This window comes from Ctenocephalides felis, unplaced genomic scaffold (assembly GCF_003426905.1).
Source record: "Ctenocephalides felis isolate EL2017-DRISC unplaced genomic scaffold, ASM342690v1 CF-g0.4_SCAFFOLD_03571, whole genome shotgun sequence".
Lineage (NCBI taxonomy): Eukaryota > Metazoa > Arthropoda > Insecta > Siphonaptera > Pulicidae > Ctenocephalides > Ctenocephalides felis.
In genome coordinates, this window is record NW_020539725.1 from 17,886,170 (window position 1) to 17,908,538 (window position 22,369).

Consider the following 22,369-nt stretch of genomic DNA (forward strand, 5'->3'; position numbering starts at 1 on the left):
CATACGTTTCGACACATTGTTTTGTGTCATCTTCAGTGGACTCTAGATTGAAAGAACAGATAGAATCGAATACATCTCAGAGACGCTTTTCAGAATCTTGTCTGATACACCTTTACAAAAATAGTTTAAACAAAAGATTGGATACTTCCTCACTGTGCGAGAATTACCAAGTAGTCTTAAACAATGTCTCGAAATTCATACCTTTAAAATAGTTACCTATCATGATCGACGTTTAATTATATTAATTTTATTGCCAATTTTTCTTTTTCTGTTTCTTTTAATTTTGATCTCAATTTTACTAATTATGTCCACCCTCACAATTGTCATGTTTTTTTATATTTCACTATATGTACCCTCTCGCGTTGTCAAATCTTAAATTCTTTGGTCAGTTCGTTTGCCTTGTTACCTCAGCCCTCAACATGTGGTTCGCACATTGACGTACATTCAGTAGGCACCCGTACATCGGAGCACAGAAATGTATGGCGCGATGTTCTTCACAAATTCATAAAAATCTCAGTCAAAAATTTATATATTGTTCAACTTAAAATGACAAGGATTAGTTTTTTAGTGCACTGTGAACATTTATAATATGAAATAATTAGGATTGTTCATTGTGAACATTTATAATATGAAATAATTAAGATTGTGCATTGTGAACATTTATAATATGAAATAATTAGGATTAATTCAATTGCATGTAAGTTCATACCATATCACTTCTTATATATTAGTTTTATTTAATAATTTCTATCTGTTCTTTCAATCTAGAGTCCACTGAAGATGACACAAAACAATGTGTCGAAACGTATGGAATAAATAAAAATGTTTTAAAGTCATACAAATTTTTTAATTGATGTATTGCCCTGAAAACTGAATATCATATATATATATATATTGCTTATTACATGATAATTTTCATGTATACATATATATACATATATATATATATATATATATATATATATATATATATATATATATTCAAATGTAGACCGACGTTACGCAATTCTTAATGATGCAATTTAAAAAAGTAATCTCCGTGTACACGGTTTATTACTTAAGAATATTTCGCCTCCTGTAATAAATTCGGAGCCCACACGCATGTATAATACACCTATCCACTTGTGTTCAAGTTAGGTGTATATTTTTATCCTTCGTACGTCATCTTTTGGGGTAGGTTATATAAAACAACCCTTCGTGAACTTGCCGCCGGTTCGAGGTTATACGCACGACCGTGAAAACAACTCAAGGTTGCCAGAAAATACGCAATGTCGGGAAAGACGGACATATAGAATGAGGAATGCGTAACCGAATCGTAAACAGTAATTGACTGTATTTATCATTTTTCACAGAACATGATAAAGAAATGGAAATGAAATGTAAATGGACACCCAAATGTATTAATAAAACTAATTGAGTTGGAAAATATTAAAAATAGTTTAGATGAAATTCTTTAAATTCGTTTAGTCTACGATCAAATCAACAATGAGTAGCGATTGTTAACAATATTTATGAAGAAATAAAAGTATAACATTATTTTTGATAACTAGAAGACAGTGGAGAAACTACTAGAACAAATAGACCTATCCCCTGTTTTACACGTTTTTCTAAAAAATATTTTTAACGAAATTTATTAATTCTGTATTTAGACCAAATTATAGACACTAAACTATGATTTGCTTATATATACTCAAATATTTTCATTGTTTTACTGTCAAAATACAACACTACAAAATGTATGTTACAATTACAAATTCCAAGAAGTCTGTGTCTATGATGGAAATATGTAGATAAGATGGGAACTCCCCGTTTTATGATCGAAAGTTTTGATTCAAAACTAAATTTTATGTATGTATAAGCTAGTTTGTTTGAAATACCACAACAAAGAGCATCATTATTTTTAAATCTGGTTTCTTAATTAGTGTTTATCGATGAGTATTTCACAGAATTATTTTTTACAAAATTTATAGTTCAACAAGGGCAAAAGAAAAATCATTACAAACCAAAACCGAAAGTTTGAACCGTCTGCATAATAAGTAATGAATAATAGACTAATTTTCATTCTATGAATGAATGAATGAAGCCACAGTAACAACAATAAAAAACGACGACTCATTATTCTTATAATTGATTAAATGTATTTGATATTAAATATAATATTTATTTCGATTATATTTTAGTTCAATGTGTTTGTTATTAATCATATTAAAAACTGACAAAAGGGGCTTTTTTATAGTGATTCTAGTTTAGCACTGTTTTTTATACAAGAGTGAAATTTTCGAATTACACGGTTTTTTATGAAACCTATCTTTTGTGTAAAACGGGGAATATGTGTAATGTAAGAGTGAAGAATAAAAAATTAAAGGTGACTAAGTGAGATCATGAGGTAATTTTCGCTTTCGTTTATGGGGTAATTTCTGACTACATTTGGCGGGCTTAAGTAGTTAGGATGATTGTCGATTTAGCTTGGTTTGCTGGCTTTCCGAGTACACTTTTCGGGCTAAGTCGTTAAGGATGGACGTCGATTCCCCTTTTGCAATTGGATGAATAGTTATGTTTAGAAAATGCTGACGAGTAATTGTTTTGCTAACAATGACCAAAATCCAACTATTTCATTTTCTGTAGAACATTTCAATCATATTTCATATTCAACCGAAATGTGTATTCCGTGACTGTTAAACCTTCATGTCCGTTATCTAAATCACGCATCGCCGGTATGAAGTAATCTGCGCGGACGCGATGAAATCCATCCGTCTGTCTGTGCGTCGCCCTCCTGTCTGGGATAACTGCGGCAATGTACCCAACGATCCTGATTGCTTTATACGATTGTCTCTCAAAACTAGATTGATACATGTATCATTGACAGGATAAAAAATAATAAACAAAGATATTACATCATTCAAACCATATAGTCACTCAGCTTCTTGAGACATCAACTTCAAGAAGACTGAAGACGAAGCTGCCCGAAGATAATATGGAGGAACCTTAGATAATATGAACAGAATAATTGAATCATTCATTGAAGTGATTCTCTAAATATGATTGTAATATTGATCCGATAAATTTATATGTGTGTTTGCAAGTGTGTGTGTATGTGTGTGAGTGAATGACATAAGCCAAATAGCTCATAGAATAGTCATGTATTCTGATTGCTATTGAAAATAAAAATTAAAAAAAAAAAAAAAAGATATTACTGTCAGTAGCATATAAATTAATATATAGATTTAAAGCTTTGTCCAGGAATTCTATTTGGAGATTGCTATCGTACTACTCGGAATTGCATGTTATGCTGTGGTGGCTGTGGTGGGTTAATATACAAAAATATGTAAGGGTATGCAAAATTTGGTGAAAATTGTGTAGTATGCTATTAGAACAATATAAATGCGTACTAGATACTAAAAAAATGATGGTCACTTGGTGGATTTTGAAGAATTTTTTCTCAAACTAAGGTACAATCGACTTCTATCTATCTTCTATCCTTATGTGAGTTTTGAGAAACAATGCTATATCCATATACACTTCCCCATAAATTCCCAGTCGCCGGGCGTACGCATTGCGTCAGTCGGCGTCGCTTTATCGATTCGTCGCGATTTGACAACGCAGCGCGCCGCACGGCACGGCCATAAAGCCCGCCGTCAGCCCGTCACCACCCCCTGAAAGCTCGGTATTTTCAACCGTGCCACCGATGTCAGAACAAAAATGGCTTTTATAGACGAACGGTCGGGCGTGGGTGTCTCAACCGGCGGAAAACTGTTCTTATATCTGGCACAAGGGCGAACGATCGCTTGTGTTTGGGATAGGCCCGCTTGCGCGACGCCGCACTGACCTAAGACAACAAGCCGAGCTTTCACCCTGAGAGATGTCCGTGACATCGGCACTGAAAAGCACTCAGGATTTCAAGTTCGAGGTAAAACTTTCGACGGTGTGCGTAGGACAGAGTTTATTGGTAAATTGAAAGAGGTAAGAATTTGAATATGAATGAAAATATATTGTGAATACACAAATAACTTAAAGAAAAACAAATAAGTTATAAAGCAATAGGACGGACAATTAATAAACTTTTTAATAACTAGCTGTAAGTGGAATTCTGTCTTAAGGCAATTAGGGCATCGTGCCTTAAGGCAAATTGCTGGAACTTCCCGTACCAAAAATTATTATTTTTTTAAAAACGATTAACATTTTTGAAAAAATTTTACTTTGCAAAAATAAGATTTTTGAGAAACTATAAATTGGACAAAGAATTACTTTTTCTTGAAAAAAAATTTTTTTTAGAAAAAAAAAAATTCTAAAAAAAATTTTTTTTTTAATTTTTTTTTTTTTTAAAAAATGTTCTTTATTTTGACATATTTTGGAAGATCGGAACTTTTTCTGAAAGCAATCGTACTGCCGCAACTGCATAGAAACAAAATATAAAGCGCGTAAGCGCCGCGTCGCTGTCTAACGGATAAACATTGGTACGGAACCCATAGGAATGTAAACAAAATTCATACTTATTGTTAAAATCTCTATAAAATATCTGATAATTTGATGTGCATATTTCTAATAATCATTTTTGACCGCAAAATGGCATTTTTTTTACTTTTTTCGTTAGATCTCCGAAACCGCTAGACCTGCCTTCATGAAAATTTGATCAATTCTTCACCTTGTCAATACAAGTAAAATGTTTTTTGAATTATTAAAATCGGACGCTCCGTTCTCTTAAAAACTGAGGTACCGTTTTCGGCACTTTTTGCCCCGTATCTTTAGAACGGCTGGACCTGCCTTCGCCAAAAACTAATCAGCACGTCTCCTTATCAATACGAATCGAATGCTTTTTGAATTATTCAAATCGGTTGATCCGTGTTCCCGAAATCGTCGACGAAAATTTGTATCCGCACATACATACACACACGTACATACACACACACACACACACACACACACATACATCCATTTTTTCTAAGGTATGCCAAAATGTTCAGAAACCTCTGAAACGTAAAGATATATAAAAATTTTCATTTTCGATTTTTTTGCGATTACTATAACTTACCCTACGGGAAGTTAAAAATGAACAAATAATAATATAAAATAGCCCGACTTACGTGCAGCCCGACATAAAGATGTTTCAAGATACGATTTGCCAAAAAACCATTCATTGCTCGATATACGAGCAAAATTTGAGATACGAGCTTTGAGCGAGTAATCATTTTCTATAAAAATTATGAGGATAAAATAAAACTATGAAAAGCTTTGTAAAAAAAATTTAAACGCCAATGGCCTTTAGATTTAGTCCTAGATTAGCTTCAATATCACATTATCTTTTCAATTGTTAAACTAAGAAGATCTCATTAGAGTTCTTCTTAGACATCGCACTCAAATATTGTCAATTTAGCTTATAGGAATCCTTATGTATTTCTGAGCAAAATTTGAGATACGAGCTTTGAGCGAGTAATCATTTTCTATAAAAATTATAAGGATAAAATAAAACTATAAAAAGCTTTGTAAAAAGATTGAAACGTCAATGGCCTTTAGATTTAGTTCTAGATTAGCTTCAATATAACATTATCTTTTCAATTGTTAAACTAAGAAGATCTCATTTGAGTTCTTCTTAGACATCGCACTCAAATATTGTCAATTTAGCTTATAGGAATCCTTATGTATTTCTGATTGCTGAATAAAACAGAGTTTAAAAATTTTGACAATGATTTTTCTACCATAGCTATATTTTGACGTTTTTATGATAGTAAATTATTTTATAGTTAGTCATTTCAATTATATATTAATATCAATTGTGTAGTAACGATCATAAATATATCGAGGATTATTTGAACGTTTGAAATTGTAATTATACATTAATAGTGATTGTACAGTTATAATCGTTGAGTTCGTGTTTTTTACTTTTTGTACATTTATAAAATATTATTTACTTTTAGAACTATGAGGGGTCCAAAAAGTGGGAATGTCTCTTGAATTAAAGCGTGTAATTATTGAAAAATATGAGAATGGCGAGGATGTATAAGCCTAACACATAATAGATATGTTTACTGCGTTTAAACAGTACAGAATTGAATTAATAAATAGTAATTTTTTTAATATTAAAAAAACATCAAAAACCACAATAAATTAAAGGCATTTAAATATATTTATATTCGAAAAATTGCTCAAGGTATGAGCGATTCGACATTTTATACAAATATAATTAGTCATTAAATGTGAGAAAACAAAGACCTAACTCCACTTCAATATCAGCAAATAATCTTGCACAACACATTTAAATCTTTAAACAAATCTGCAATTAAAGCATATTAAATTTAAGGCATAAACAAAATAAATGATTGGGTTCTCGCATTCACAATCGAATGCAAAAACAATAAACCTATTATAAATTACAAAGTACCAAGCACAGTGTGGTGATTCATTTAGTTTCATACATCAAAGAAAATTAGCTAAAGTAACTCTTTATATTGATTAATGGTATAAAATGTAAGCATGAGAGCATTGTTGAAAATTTATTACGATATTTGAACAGTCACGATAACAAAAGTATAAATATGATTACAGCTGCACATATTTGGCGGATGCAGACATCCGACTGTTGGTTGTATTTGCTTCAAAAAAATAATAACACTGTTCTGAATCAAGCAAACAATGTTTTGCAAAACAATTTTTATTTTGGAAAATTTTTGCATGGATACAAAATTTGATAAAAGAAGGAAAATAGATACATACACTTGTATAATGCTTAGTAGTACTACCCTAGGGCAGGTCCGTGAACTGAGTTTAACTCAAACTCGATTTAGGGAAGAATAGTGTGAGAGACTTCCCATTGCCATTACACATCGCAGTGCCTGTTAATAGGCTATTTTCAATTGGAAACATATTTTTGATAATATTTCCAAATGGAAATGGACACCCCTACTGCACGAATCTGGTCATCGAGAGCGAAACAGTGAGCTTAACCATTACGCCATGAAACACCCTATACACGCATATAAAGATATGCTTGAATTAATTTAATTAAAGGACAATTATGTAAGCTGTTCATAATGTCGATTCATTAAAAATAGTTTACCTTCTTTTGATTTTACCTAATATCAATCTCAAAAAGCAATTACAATAAAATATATTTCTCAGCAGAATACATTTTATGAATCAGAATTCATTATTTTATTTGCACAGTTATTTGATTCCACCTTAATGAACTAAGAGATCGGTCGTCCATATACTACATGGTTCTTGGGATTATACGAAAAAAATATAATCAAGAGAACTGCGTTATGTTTTCGTAACATCGAGACTAATAACGTAATTCCACTACTCCAAGTCCGAAGCAAAAAATTTCTAATGTCTGAACATGCGTCCAATAAAAGCTAAATCGAATCTCATTTCGATGGCGGCGTCAGCATAAAAGAATGTCTTGTACCTCTCTCAATGTTCTCGAAGAGAACTTAAGGAAAAATTATGGTCGCACAAATGGACGTATATTATTATATTGTGAATGTAATATATTTCTCGACGATATATATTATAGTTTGCAAACTTGAACGCGTTTTATTGAATTTTAATCGAATGTCTTCTGTCTGCTTGCTCAAGCGCTAAATCGTGATAAACGGGATGAACGTCAAATTATTTCATGTACCCATGAATATTACAAATTTGGGTAATTAAAAACGTCAGAGAATTTATTTGTGATTTAAGAAAAAAATTAAATGTATTTATGGCCGTCGTTTTCAATGTGGCGCGCCTCCTCAGGGAGGTTTCCAAAAGATGATTTTTGAAAATAAACCAAAAATGTATAAATTATAAAAAAAATTAATGAGATGGAATTAGTTTTTATGTTTGTGTATTTTTTTAAATAATATAATATATTAATTTGTAGCCGGATAAATAAATTGAATTAGTGGAGTATGTATAAAATTATTTTTTAAAAAAACTAAAGGAGACGCAACAATGTTTTAAAAAAAATAACAGGGGAGCGCAGTACTAAAATGTTAAAAACCACTGATTTATGCAGTTGTATTTTATTTATATAAAAAGCAAATTGTTGAAATGCTGAAGACTATTCGCAAACATAAATTATGAACTTCAAAAAACTCAATGCCATCAAATTCTTTTGATATTTTTATAAATAAATGTGTAAAAGAAAAAATATATATCTCACTCTGCTTCGACATTCAAAAGCTTCTAATGATTCATAATGGTCTGAAAAGTTTTGAAAACCGAATTTAAACTTTTAAAAATAATTCACTTCGTTTTCTATGAAAAGCTTGTTCAACGTCCCACAAAGTCCATGAATCACAGCATATGAAAATAATACAGGACTTATCGATCAAGTTGTATGAAAAAAAAAGAACTACAAAGATATTTCAAGTAATCAGAAGCAAAAAATTCAATCAAAACTTCCATTGTAAGTGAAAGTAAGTTTGAAATAATACAGAACGATATTTTAAAAGCTTCTTTGTATGTTTGATATATAGTATCTTCTTTTACTCAAAACATATCGTTTACTAAATTGAATAGAGTCTGTTGAACACCTTGAACAATCCATCACTGACATAACTTGGAACAATGAAGAATTCAGACTCAGGAACAATACCGTGTACAATGTACTTACATATAATAAAGCAGACGACAATGATGAATTTCTAACCAAAGAGTTGGTGAAAATAATACAACAAAATTTAATTTACAAAATGATTGTAAAAAAATTACTAATAATAGTAATAGGAGCTTAGGTCCAATAATCATTTTCGACCAACGAATTCAGTTTTTGGAGATTTTTTATGCCCTTTTAAACCGCTGGACATGCCTTTTCAAAGATATAGTCAATTTTTTACTTTTCCAATACAAGTAAAATGCTTTTTGAATCATTCTAATCGGATGTTCCCTTCTCTCAAAAACTGATTTGTCATTTTCCACTTTATGCCCCGAACGGCTGGACCACCCATTTGGCCAAAAATTAATCAGAACATCTTCGCATCAATAGAAATCAAAAATTTTTGAATCATTCAAATCGGCTGACCCGTCCTCTCAAAATCGTGGACAAAAAATTGTATCCGAACATACATAAATAGACAATACGCATACAAGTTCTAATAGACTTGGAAATGATGATCCTCGGAAAGAAGAAGAGCGAATATAACCAATTAGGACGAGTGGGAATTATAGAATTCTAGAACCTCCCCCCATGAAGTAATGCCAAACGACGTTTTGCATGAGACCAAGAGGCAAAGAGATGAGCGGAGGTTTTAGTCGATATTATATGCAGATGGTATTGAGCCCGACATACCCAGACAAAAGACCTAGCCTGGTAGTCGTAAACGCATTTCCTTCGCTATTCAAAAAAACATAGATCAATATTGTGTGTAAGGTTCGACAGAATGATCAGAAGGTCTTTGAACTTAACATAAAAAAACATTTTCAATTTTTTTGCGATTACCATAACTTATCCCAATGGAAGTTAAAAAAACAACGAAATCATATAGATAACTAAATAATATAAGCATTGCATTGATTTGCGAAGATAAGGATTGCTGATCAATATTGATTGAAATTGATTGAATTTTCAATGGGTTGTTTTTTTAGTAATAAATGGCGGATAAATAACAATTTAACTGTTAGAACAACATCCATTAAGCTCGTAATAGTCAGTAAAAAATAAATAACTTGTTTTGGAAACAAGGCATTGATGATTATTATTATTATTCTATATCAATTTAATGACATCATATAAGGTAAAATAATCGCGAGCTAACATTTGATAAATCGTAAAACAATCGTATATGTACATCATACAATTTTTTTTCAAGTTTTTTCAGAATTATCTTTTAATTTTATATTTATGATGGTCTCTAAATTGCTTTCAGCGCTTGGGCTAAATGTGTAGGTAATCGAGCACACCTATGGGATTATTTTGTCTCGCGACAAGGTATTATATCAAAATTAATATATGTAATTGAAGCAGCACAAATGCTCATGGGTAATAATCATTGTCCATTAACTGATCTGTCTGAGCCATAGAATATTTAGAACCATAAATTTCATCCAATAAATAACAAACATAAAACCGCACTTAATATAAATTATTTATATGCAATTTGGTAATTCACTTGTGTACTAATAAATAATTTCATTCTGATGCAAATTAGTCTACAGGTGCTCTACTATACTGTCGTTGGCGTATAACAGTTATGGTGAAATTAACTTTGCTAAATAATAAAATATCTGATGAAATCTAACTGTGTATAATGATTAACTATAGTGAAATGACGAACAATGTATCACTACATATTGTAACTTTTCAGAGCACTTCGCAATATATTTAAAACACTATTGAGTTGGTAATACAATAAACAATACAGAAACTATCGCACGTTTTACAAATGCAATACAAATGGTGTCGCATAAATTATTGCCCGTTATTTGATGAAAAAAAATTCAATGTACTTTTAGCATGCATATAGAAACAGGCGTGTCTGAACATTTCATTACAATAAACAAAAAATTAGTCCAATATCATGAATCATCACAATTATCTTGATTCATGATAATAATATTAAAATTCATATTTCTTGCAATTTTTATTTTATGCGACAGATTGCAAAGCTACCCATGAGAACATTTGTCAGATAAAATTTTGAAATAGTCGTTACTTATGCTTGTTTTTTTTTTCACTGAAGATTATTTGTTTACCAAAACAATTCTGCTTTGGTATAGCATAATTATTATTAAAAGAATTTCTTTTCATATGCAAGATATACTTTCATTACTTATTCCATTCATTGTGTAAATATTTAATATAAAATCTATATAACGTATTGGATAATAAATTTTTCGAAAATGTTTTACATTTTGTTGAGATTATCTTTAACCACAGAATTTAACTTTACATGGGTAATTATTGTTCGAGTGTTTCTAGTTGTTTAGAAAAAAAACATGCATTACCTAAAGCCAACTTTATAAGATTATCTTCTCTCAAAGTGGAATTGTAAAACAAGCGTATAGAATATTAAAATGATATCAAAATGTAATCTCCCGCCTTTATTACGAAGTGTATGATATAAAAGCTCAAGCCAGACAGCTTTCTTCAAGATGAAGCTTCATACTCAAGGAGATTAAATGTGAACCACAAATGTTATGTTTATGGTGATTTTATCATTTCACATAAACGCCCAAAGACAAAAAGCACGAATCCAATTTGCTTGTAAAATCTAAGCTTGCAGATCACCTAATTAATTTAAAACCTTGTTCAATTATTATTGAATATTTATGTATATTCACTCTATTAGAGATTTAAATTGAATTAACTTTTTTGCAAAAAAAACTTTGCAGAATAATCTAATTTATTTCAAAGAAACGATAATTGGCTAAAGTTTGGCGCCCTTTTTTTAGCATTTTGCTAGCTACTAAAATGAAATAACCTCAGATTGTCTTCAAATTAAGAATTACTGATATAAACTTATTTTAGAACTATTTTTTTTTGAGAATTTCATTTCGTACTCACTTTTAGTCCCAAGATATCCATATTATGTGGAGTAAATGCATATACATTTCACAATTTAAAGTTTAGAAAAAAAATTTAATTTAACCAAATATTATTTGTATAACTTACGTATTTTACATGATTCAGTTTGATATAGGCCCTTTATTGTTTTCGAAGATTTTTCCAATAAGTGATTTCATACAATATTAAAATATGAAATAAAGTTTGCAATCATAAAATAACGTTTCACATAATATAAAAGTTATGATATAAATTAACTGAAAATAAAAGTGATTATTTCACGTACTCCTTGATAAATCTTATTAGCAATTCACAGGTAATAATGTAAAAAAAAAAGTTTTGATAAAACTCAAACTTTCATTTCTAATATATAATTAATTAAACCTAAAGCTTTCCTTCTTAATCATTTGCTTTTCGAAATATTTCATTACTACTAAATTCTGTTCTACAAAGTTTTAATCACCGATTTAATGAGATATCAATTCGACGGTCTTTTCGTCGCCTCGACGATCCGAACTCATATAAAGTCTAGCAAATGAAGTGAAAACTTTAAAAGAGAATTTTAATCCAATATACAAGATAGGTTTTAGCGCTAAAAGGGAAATTGCGCGTTCTAAGAGAAGATTCTCCATAAAAAAGGTCAAGGTTACTGGTACCAAGGCCAAAATGGAACAGCCAAAGAAATAAGAATCTACAAGAGGAAAATCTTGAAACTAAATCTGCCCGAGGGCGCAGACTAGAGATGAGAAACAGATTTTTATATCGAAAATATAGCATGAGATAGAAAACGACGCGACTTTGTGCAATTTGGATTGATATACAAAACATGAGATAAGTAAAAAAAAACTGATTTATATGAATACTATTGTCTACTAGGGTGCCATATCATTTTTATAGAAATAGATTATCTTCATTTTATTCTTGATATGAATAAAATATTAACATCAGAACATGAGCACTAATATTTATGTATATAATATATCAGAGATTTCCAACCTGTGAGGAAAATGCTGTTGGCATAATACAAATAATGCCAGTTGAGTAATTATAAAATTATTAATTAGGTTGTTTGAAAAATTAAGAGGAACAACAATTGAAACTAGTGTTTGCTAGAATAATGCTAAAGCCCGCATCGTAATAAAATATTCGAAGAATTTTAAATGTGTTTAAATATATTAATAAGTGATATTTAAAGTACATAAGTGAAATTTAGAATTTTAGCTAGAATTAAAATTTAAATCCAAATTGTTTCCTATATTCAAAAAAAAGTTGAAAATGAAATAAAAATTTTCCCTAAAAACAAACGTTCCATCAAGCAAAAGCTATTTTGGAGGATTTAAATCGGATGCTTGGTTCTCCCAAAAACTACAATTTTTTGCACTCATCTCCAAAATGACAGGACCTGTCTTTACCAAAACTAATCACCACTTCTCTCAATCATTACGAATTGAATGTTTTTTTAATCATTCAAATCGGATGCTGCGCGCTCACGAAATCTCGATTTGTATTTTCTACACTTTTTGCTTCTTATGTCTGAAACGGTTGGACCTGTCTTTGCCAAAAACTGATCAGCACGTCTCTCCGTCAATAGAAATCGAAGGTTTTTTAAATACATCAAATCGGTTTATCCGTGCGTTCGAAATCGTGGACGAAAAATTGTATCCACACAAAATACACACATAGAACATACACACAAACATATACCAATTTTTTAGTATACCACACATACCACACATATGCCAAAATGTTCAGAAACCTCTGAAACGTGAAGATATGCAAAAAAACGATTTTTGGGCGATTCCTATAATTTGCTCTATGGAAAGTTGAAAAAACGCGGAGCGCAGGTACAAAAAGTTTGGGCAGTACTGTACTTGATTATTTCGAAAATAAAAATTGAAATTTCTGGTACATAAAATAATTTTGAAAACCATGAACAGCAGAAGAATTATTGATCACGAATAACGTCTCCAATTTAGCTGACCATCATATTCCAGTCAAGCTGTTCACCAGCACGTCAATCATTATCATTGTTGTTTTCTTCTATTTGTAAATTTTTCTCCTTATGACCTAACAATATGATGCCGATATTTCAAAGACATCCCTAGATTGCTTCTTCTGCTAGAAGATATTGAAAAGATATTCATTTTACGCACTGTCGCCTTTAGCGCCTTTTGGCGAGATAAATCTTTTTTGCTCCGAGCAGAAATTGATACAGTTCAAGACGCGCTTATTGCCAAAGCGTAGACACGATCCGATTTGAATACGATAAGATTATAGAAGACTTATTAGAGAGAAAAAAAACTAATCTGTGGATATAAATTTAGATTTGGTAACACATTTTGGACTGGGTGTTATATTAAGAAATAGGATAATGGAATCATTTTAATAGAAATTATAGTAGATATTATTTTATAATTCACCTTTGGGCATCTATGCATCTAATTCAAATCATACATAAAAATGTATCAGATAATAATAAGTGAAAATTGTTGGAACGTCTAGTCCTGCAGAACACGAAATTATCAAGTGAAAATGTATTGCATCCAAAATTCTCAGATTTCTGACTTTAACAAAAGTAACATGATTATACCTTCATTATGTAACGATGATTGATATATCGAAAATCGAAACATGTATGAGTATTTATTAGGTAAAGTATGAATATCTAAATCATCTATATTCAGGGGGGTGTACATAAATCACGTGAGGTTTTTAGGGGAAGGGGGGTTTGACACAAAATCACTAATCACTTGGGGGAGAGAGGGATTATAGTGAGATATAACGTGCATTTAAAAAAAAATCTAAACATTCTCAAAAAAAAATTGAAATTTTTTCTCGTAACTATAAATACACGTGATATTTGGTGGGGGAGGGGGTAATTTTGAATATCACCAATTATCACCAAGAAGTAGGAGAGTCCAGAAATCCTTAAAAAATATCACGTGATTAATAGACCCCCCTCATATCAAATCAATCAAGAAGAATCAATAATTATAAAGTAAATTACACAGTTACCAGCTTTACTGTATGAAATAAATTCACAATTAGTATATAGAAGCAATTAATTACTATTTCATCGTAAATACTTATATGATCATGATTTGTATTGCAACACAACAAATATTGATTTACCATTACTATTAGGGTTTATTTGCAAGACATGTTATCAACCTCATAAATTCTCACAAGTCTCACACAACTTTCATAATGACATTTGAGATCTAAAGGCATCTGAAATATGTTACCAAAACTTTGTTATTTGACGTCGGGAAGTTCTGCTGCCAGTATTTGCAGTTTGTACAGGAATTCCAATACATTGACAAGTAGAAGACGCAAGACACAAATACTGGCAAATTGCTTGTCAGAAGAAATAATAATAAATTTTGACTAATGTCTCATATAGATTTAAGATCAAAAGGCAATGCTTTCCTATATCATTAATTATGATTAAAAATTAAATAAAATAATTTTGTAAGAACTAGTGTATCTTTTCATCAATGATTTTACAACAAACAGCAAAAAAAACGCAGGATTCAAAACAACTGATTTTACAACAAATGTAAAAAAATATGATAGATATTGAGTAATATCTCTGTTAAAAAGAGAATATTTACTTTAAATTGTTTGTAATGTCTTAAAACTGTTCAAACAGTAAACTTTATAATAAGATCTCCAATAGGTTGTTAAAGTTGGATGTAACTACGTAACTATTTGCAATTGCAAACAGATGTTTCAACAAATTATGCAACTATGTAACTCACGCAAATTGTTTGCAGTCACATAGCAAATAGAGAAACAATACGCACCTTTGTCTTCAAAGTAGTACCATACTATCGGAATAAAAAGTAGAAAAGTATAAATGTCTTTTTGAGAAACTCAAGAAATTACTTTTTACATATTAACCATTATAGGTTAAATATATGATGAATTGTATAAAGCATATCATTGTGTAAAATCAAGTCCCAGAACTCCATGTCGAGCTAAAACGGAGTTTACTCGAATTTATTTATTATCCAATTATCAATCTCAGAATCTTGATTAAATGCGCAAACTTTTGATGGAACTTAAACACCTGAGTACATTTTTTTTAAAAAAGGGCCTTTCAAACTCGACCAATTTTGAACTCATAGCCTAACAAGTAGTCTAAACATTCAAAAACTTGAAGTAATAGTGTCATTATTTTACAGCCACAACAATAAAAAAATTGTCACAGTTTTACCAAGGCGCACCTAACAGCTCATAATTTTCAAACATGGAGAAATTATTTTTTTAATTATTTTTTTCAAGATAATTACTATTAATACAATCAAAGTAAGTCAAAGCATATTCGATCTAAATAAAGAAAACTACAACTTTCTAATAAACTCTTTCAAATACGATGTAATTACACTAATAAATTGGAAGTAAAAGCTATCAAAATTCTACGTATTTGCTGTGCAGTCATAAGTCATGCATTTTAGATATGAATCTGTCCTAGAAAATGCATAAACATCAGAAAAAGAATGTTGCATCTTTCGGACGTGTCATGGTAACATATGTGAAGTTAAGTTTTATGTGTAAAACGCCTGATTTCACGGCAAATACATAGCATTTTTACATTTTTACTACCAACTTATATGAAGAAAAGATTGCTATAACAGAGCTATGGTACAGTCTATTTTATTGGAGAATTGGCCTTTCAATGTGTAATTACGAAAAATTTAGATAGCTGTTATAATTTCTAGCTAAAAAATCTTCGAAAAAACACATAGCAATTACGACTTACGAATTTGCTGTAAACATAAACAAGTTCTTCTATTATGAACCTATTGGCGTGTAAAATTCAAGTTCATTAGAATATCAATGAATAGTTATCCTTATTCAAGCTGGTCATTTCCGAAACTGTGATAATTTGTTTCACTCAATGAATTATTAAGTCAATGTAAAATTATTGGAAGATTCTAAATAAAACAACTACAATTAAATTAATTTGCAATTAATACTAGAAAAAGTTAATGTTACAAGTAGTAGTAATGCAGTGTATTTGTAAATGTATAAAGAAAATATACAAAATATGTTCTTGTCTTTTACGCTTTTGTATTCAGAACCTTGTCTGTGTTTGAGTTGAGAGAGAATTTGCAGCCGCACCGTATAGTACAGAGATATAAATCACCGCGGAGTGCACAAAACAAAAACACGCAGACCGATTTCAAAGGACACAAAAAGCATTGCGAATGAATCCGTATACCGTGCACAAAATGAAAAACGAAAATCCGACCATGAAAATTGCCAGAAAAGCAAAGTGAAAGCGCCATCATATCGTGTATTAAAAAAGAATAGGTACATTCAGCAGTATAACTTGTTTTGTGCCATCAATTTTTAGCAGAATTATTTATTTGATTGAAAGAATGTATGGTGGAAATAGATAGATGAATGGAGAAAATAATTGCATTGCTGCTAAAAGTGAGACAATGAATGCTCATCGTGAAAATGCAAGTCAATCTTATGAAATACTTTATCAATGATATTGAAATAAGACTAACTATTTTGTGAAGGGTAGTGGTACTCAATAACATTTGCAAATAAGAAGAAAAGATTCTTCTCTAAGTCTCATATGTTATTGCCCGAACAAATTAATAGTATGTTTTTTTTTAACTATTGAGTAAGAAGATAAGCAGCTCTGCATCAGATACAAATTTCAAGTCAAACCTGCTCAAACTTTTGCCACCTAAGTGACTGAAAAAATGAAAACGCAATGAATACTACACAAAATTAATTAAATATCTAATGCAATAATTTATTGCAATAATTATAAAAAGCTATCAATAAATAATTACAGTGTCAAATATTTTCAAAAACTGGAACATCATTCAAATTCTATAGTCACTCAGCTTCTTGAGACACCAGTTTCAAGAAGACCGAAGAATGAAGCTGCGCAATGATAATATTGAAGACCTTTAGAACAACATCTTTGCATATATGAACAGAATTGATGAATTTACTTATTGGAATGATTCTCCAACTATCGATATAATATTTATTACAATAATGTGAATGATAAGCCAAAAATTTTAGCTCAATGTACTTTGTATAGATTGGTATAGATCACTTTAATAAACAAAACAAAACAAATTATCTAGATTTTTATAGGCTCAAAATTTACAATCATTCATACTCAATTACCTCCTCAAGAAATACAACAAAAAATTTACAAAATTCTAACTCAAAACTCTCATATAATTTACTCATTATTGGGCCAAGAAAAGAAAAATTACCTAGTAGTCCAGTCATTTGGTGCAAAAAAAGTTTGTTGTCGGTATAGGACACCGAAAATTTTGAAAATTGATAATCTTATAGATTTTGATGTTGCCTTTAAGAATTTCAACTTTGTCACCTCGAATTTTTACGGCAAATTGGCGCCAAATTGAAAAAAAATGGCGTCCAAAGACAGTTTTTTAACAATATCCTTTCTAGTTCATTCTGCGATAAAAGTAGCTATGTATGAATTAAACTAAAGAAAAATTCTTACAATTTATTCAATAACGCTATATAAGCTACTATAAGATGGCGTGTGACTAATAGATTACGTAAAAATAATTTTATTAATAAATTAAGTTCATTCATGTAATTATAATAAACTGTGAGTTAAATATTCACAATTATTACCTTTTATCATAAGAAATACAACAAGGCTTATATAAAATTATCAATATTATGAATTGTAAAGAAAGGTCTTCATAAATTAAAATAGATTAGTAGTAGGAAGGAAAAATAAGTGTAACAATTCATTGTTTTTATGACAACACCTGCGTGAAGCCATATTCTGACTGGAACTGAATCTGACCATTTCTGTACCATTTGGAGGTTAGGATTTAGTAAGAAGTTCTTATTGTGTAAATCACTTGATCGAATAGCAGAGTCATAGCTTTTTTACAGTCCGTGACTACTTATGCGATTTCTCAACATAAAAGACCGATAACATCATAGCTATTTAATCCAAAAACTCGGCCCTAACTGTTCAATTTAAATGGTTTGCTCTAATGTTTGAAAATGTTTACACTTAATATGGAAGACGTATGTTAAGATATCAGAACTATTATAAAAATCTATAGTTTTTTATGAATTATCCAAAAATTGGCCCCTAGCTGTTCAAATGGTGTGCTCTAATATTTGAAAATCATCAGAGATCATGAATATCTAAATTGTGATAAAAATCTATAGTTTTTTTAACAATATTCACACTATCATCAGCTTTTTTATATAACAATGCATTAATGTATTTTACTATATATTCTAGACGAGCAAAATGGCGCTTGCACATTCCTAATAAATTCACAATATGGTTTACTACGTGGAGTTGCGCGTCTGAGGTGAATGTGATTGAACTATTTTCGTTGCACCTGGGTCCCGCTCCGCTTGCTGAAAATATTTGCTGAATACTACGTATACGAATACGTCTATGCGTTACGATGCTATTTGCAATATTTGAGAGGCCATTGACTTTGTTTTTTCATTTACGTTCATCCATCATGCTGGCGAAGCGATTTATCGCAGAGACACACCCTGTGAAACAATCTTTTTAACGTTAAGCAGTTTTCCGACTAGTTGCCTCAGCGATTCTGATACTATTATAGAATATTGAATGCGAGAGAAGACGACTATTCGTGGGATTTAATGTATTTTTAAATGGCAACTATTAAAATGTTTTGTATTTATTATAATAGTAATATACAGTAACAGATATGCTTCTCTATGACTTAAGCTAGGAGACCTTTCCTATATTTGACCAATAAGAGCTAAGTGATGTCAGCCATTTGAGTTATACTCATGCGAGTTTTTAAGGATTTTTGGACCCCGCCTCCCCCTTGGTGATCCATGGTGATATTCAAAATTACCCCCCTCCCCCGCCAAACATCAGGTGTATTTTCAATAATTTTTTTTTCGAAAATGTTTGATTTTTTTTAAAAAGTCAGTTAAAAAATAAATACACGTGATATCCTACTATACCCCTCCCTCCACCAGGTGATATTTTGTGATTTTTTATCAGACCCTCCCCCCTAAAAACCTCACGTGATTAATAGACGCCCCCTAAAAGTCTCATGGTTTTTGTTATGAGAGGATATGAAAAATTTTGAAAATTTTATGATAATTATATTAATTTCCTTGTCAATAAGCTGATCTAGGTAATCTTTCTTTCTTTCACCAATAATCACTAACTGGTGTCCGCCTTTTGAGTTAGAGTTTTATGAAAATCTCGTTGTATATCTAGTGGTAGGAGGAAGTAATTATAGCTCATGATATCAGAAAATAATTCGGTTATAGAATAAAAGATAAAAATTCAATAATTGATTAGATGTTCTTCAAAATTTATATATGACGAGATGACAAAAGGAATAATACCATACTCATGGCAATATTTTAGTATGATTATGTTAACACCTGAGGCTCAACCCTGGTCTAAAGGAATTATATAGATATATATATATATATATATATATATATATATATATATATATTAATACTTTGATATATAATAGAAATAATAAAACTTAATCCCTTTATTACACTTCATATTTCGAAGTATAAAATAATCTCTTATATTGTATTGCATCTGTCTATACATAAATAATTCCTCAATCATTGATCTTTCTTTCTAAGAAATTCATATTACTTGGTCTCAACTCACCTAACTCACAATAATATGATTCAATTCAAGTCAATATATGATTGGATAATGAATGTAATGGGAAGTCGCTTGCACCAAAAAATAAACCAACCAGAAAAATTATATAAAATTATCAAAACTCTGTTAGTTAATATCAACTGAAATCTCAAGTAAGATCAGTATTAACTCAAAATTCAAACAAGTGACACCTTTATCATATCAACAATCAAACAAGAAACATATCTATAATCTGTCAATCTTCAACATCGTATCATTTTATCTTTTTATTTTATTTTATTGTCAATTTAGCTTATAGAAATCCTTATGTATTTCTGATTGCTGAATCAAATAGAGTTTAATAAAAAAAAAAATATCTAAATGAACAACAATTTCAACTATTCATCGTCTTTTAATGGTTTGATATGGCAATTCATTATATCTGGGCTTCAACAGTACTTCAACGAAGTTGGGCAGCATCTCGGTGGATCACTAAATCTTTCTACAATTCAGGTTATGAACTAATCGGTTCACAACAGATTAGAAAAGTTACTTTACAATTTTAAAAATATTATATTTAAATAAGCAAAATATTATTACTCTAAATTTAATCAAACATTGGTTAAAGTACCAGAAAGACTAATCGAAATCCTTCACACAGAGTTAGAAATAGAAGCTTTTCCTTACGAAAACGGGAAACGACGTAGCAATACGAACAAAGCGTAGCGACGGTCGTTTATCCGTTGTGTTCATTACGTCTACACGACAAACCCTTCACGCTACGTGCTACGAGGGATGACTCATACGACTTCCTAAAGCAAATAGAATTTATTTTTAGAGTTACGTGTAAATGTCGAATGAATAATCCTTGCATGATTATCGACACGTACGCCGTCGATACTAAAAATATAACTCCTATAAATATAACTATACAATAGTTTGATAATAAATATAAATCCTTATGAATTCATGGGGCAAGCGGTGACGTAATCAGTTCGTACTGGGCTAGTACAAACTAGTTCCGGGTTCGATGGTTCGATCCCAACCAAGTACATCAGCTTTGATGTAAAAATTTGAGGTTACAGATTTCAAATATAACCTCAAGTGAAAAATCGCGTCTCGTGGGTATAGCAGCATATATAATCAATGAATGCCAACCAATACTTCGAGTAGAATTAATTAGTCACAACTAGATTGGACAACAACTACTGTGTTGCCATCCATTCAGAATGCCATAAAATAATGTCAAAACAATTACTTAATGTCTTAGGTTGACAGATTGGAATTAAAAGTACAGCAAGAGGAATCAAACTGGTTAAACAATTTCGTTATTCATAAATCTAATTAAGGAAGAACAAAATAAAAGATAAAAATTACTTCCACTCACCTTAATATGATAGGAGTTCAACTTATGACGAGGCAGCAAATTGAAGGAAGAAAAGTCCAAGCGACGAGAGAAGATGCCATTGGCTCCAGAACCGGCTCTGTAAATAAGAATTTAGATATTACTAATATGCTTTGGATATCAAACTACACAAATCATATTATTTATAAATAATAGTATTAATGTTATAACTAGTAAACAGTACACAAAAATCAACTTTTGATCACCCTTGATATTTTTGAACCTTTCTTTCATAATCTTATTTTAAATAATTTGTTATTAAAAGACACATTTGGATGACCCTAAATTTTCAAACTCCTACCACAAAGCTCTATTGCGTAGTAGTAATTTTGATAATCGAATAATTTTCAACTCGCTACCAGTTAATGGATTTTTTTCACTGAATTTCGATTAAGATATTTTGTAAATTATTTAATACATATAATACATCTGATAATTATTTGATATATATATATATATATATATATATATATATATATATATATGTATATATGTGTATATATATATATATATATATGTATATATCAGAATGTTTATATATTAAATAATCTGCAACCTATACGTGAAAAAATTATTCCTTCTAAAATTATTTATTATCAAAGGCGATTCGTATTCTACTCATAAACCATGTGGGTGTCTATGTTAGGAAACGATTGATTCAATATTGCAACATCTTATTACTGACAACCTATAAATTACAAAACGCGCGATCAATTAACTCCGAAAGGTCCGTCCGCATGCACCTGCCGATTGCTTGCAATTTCGTGTAGGTGTTTTTATTGCCATTGCAAGTACAATGTATGTGTTCAAGACATTTGAAAATCGTGTTACAGTTAATGGA

The 22,369-nt window shown here is 30.4% G+C and overlaps 1 protein-coding gene across 2 annotated transcripts in view; it reads right to left on the reverse strand.

Annotated features, from left to right (window-relative positions):
• Positions 1-22,369, reverse strand: part of LOC113386798 (headcase protein-like) — a 675,189-nt gene that overhangs the window by 576,653 nt on the left and 76,167 nt on the right. For both annotated transcript variants that reach the window (XM_026624555.1, XM_026624554.1), the window contains exon 2: positions 21,511-21,607. In XM_026624555.1, the coding sequence (XP_026480340.1) occupies positions 21,511-21,607 (97 nt within the window). The remainder of the gene's footprint in view (positions 1-21,510; positions 21,608-22,369) is intronic.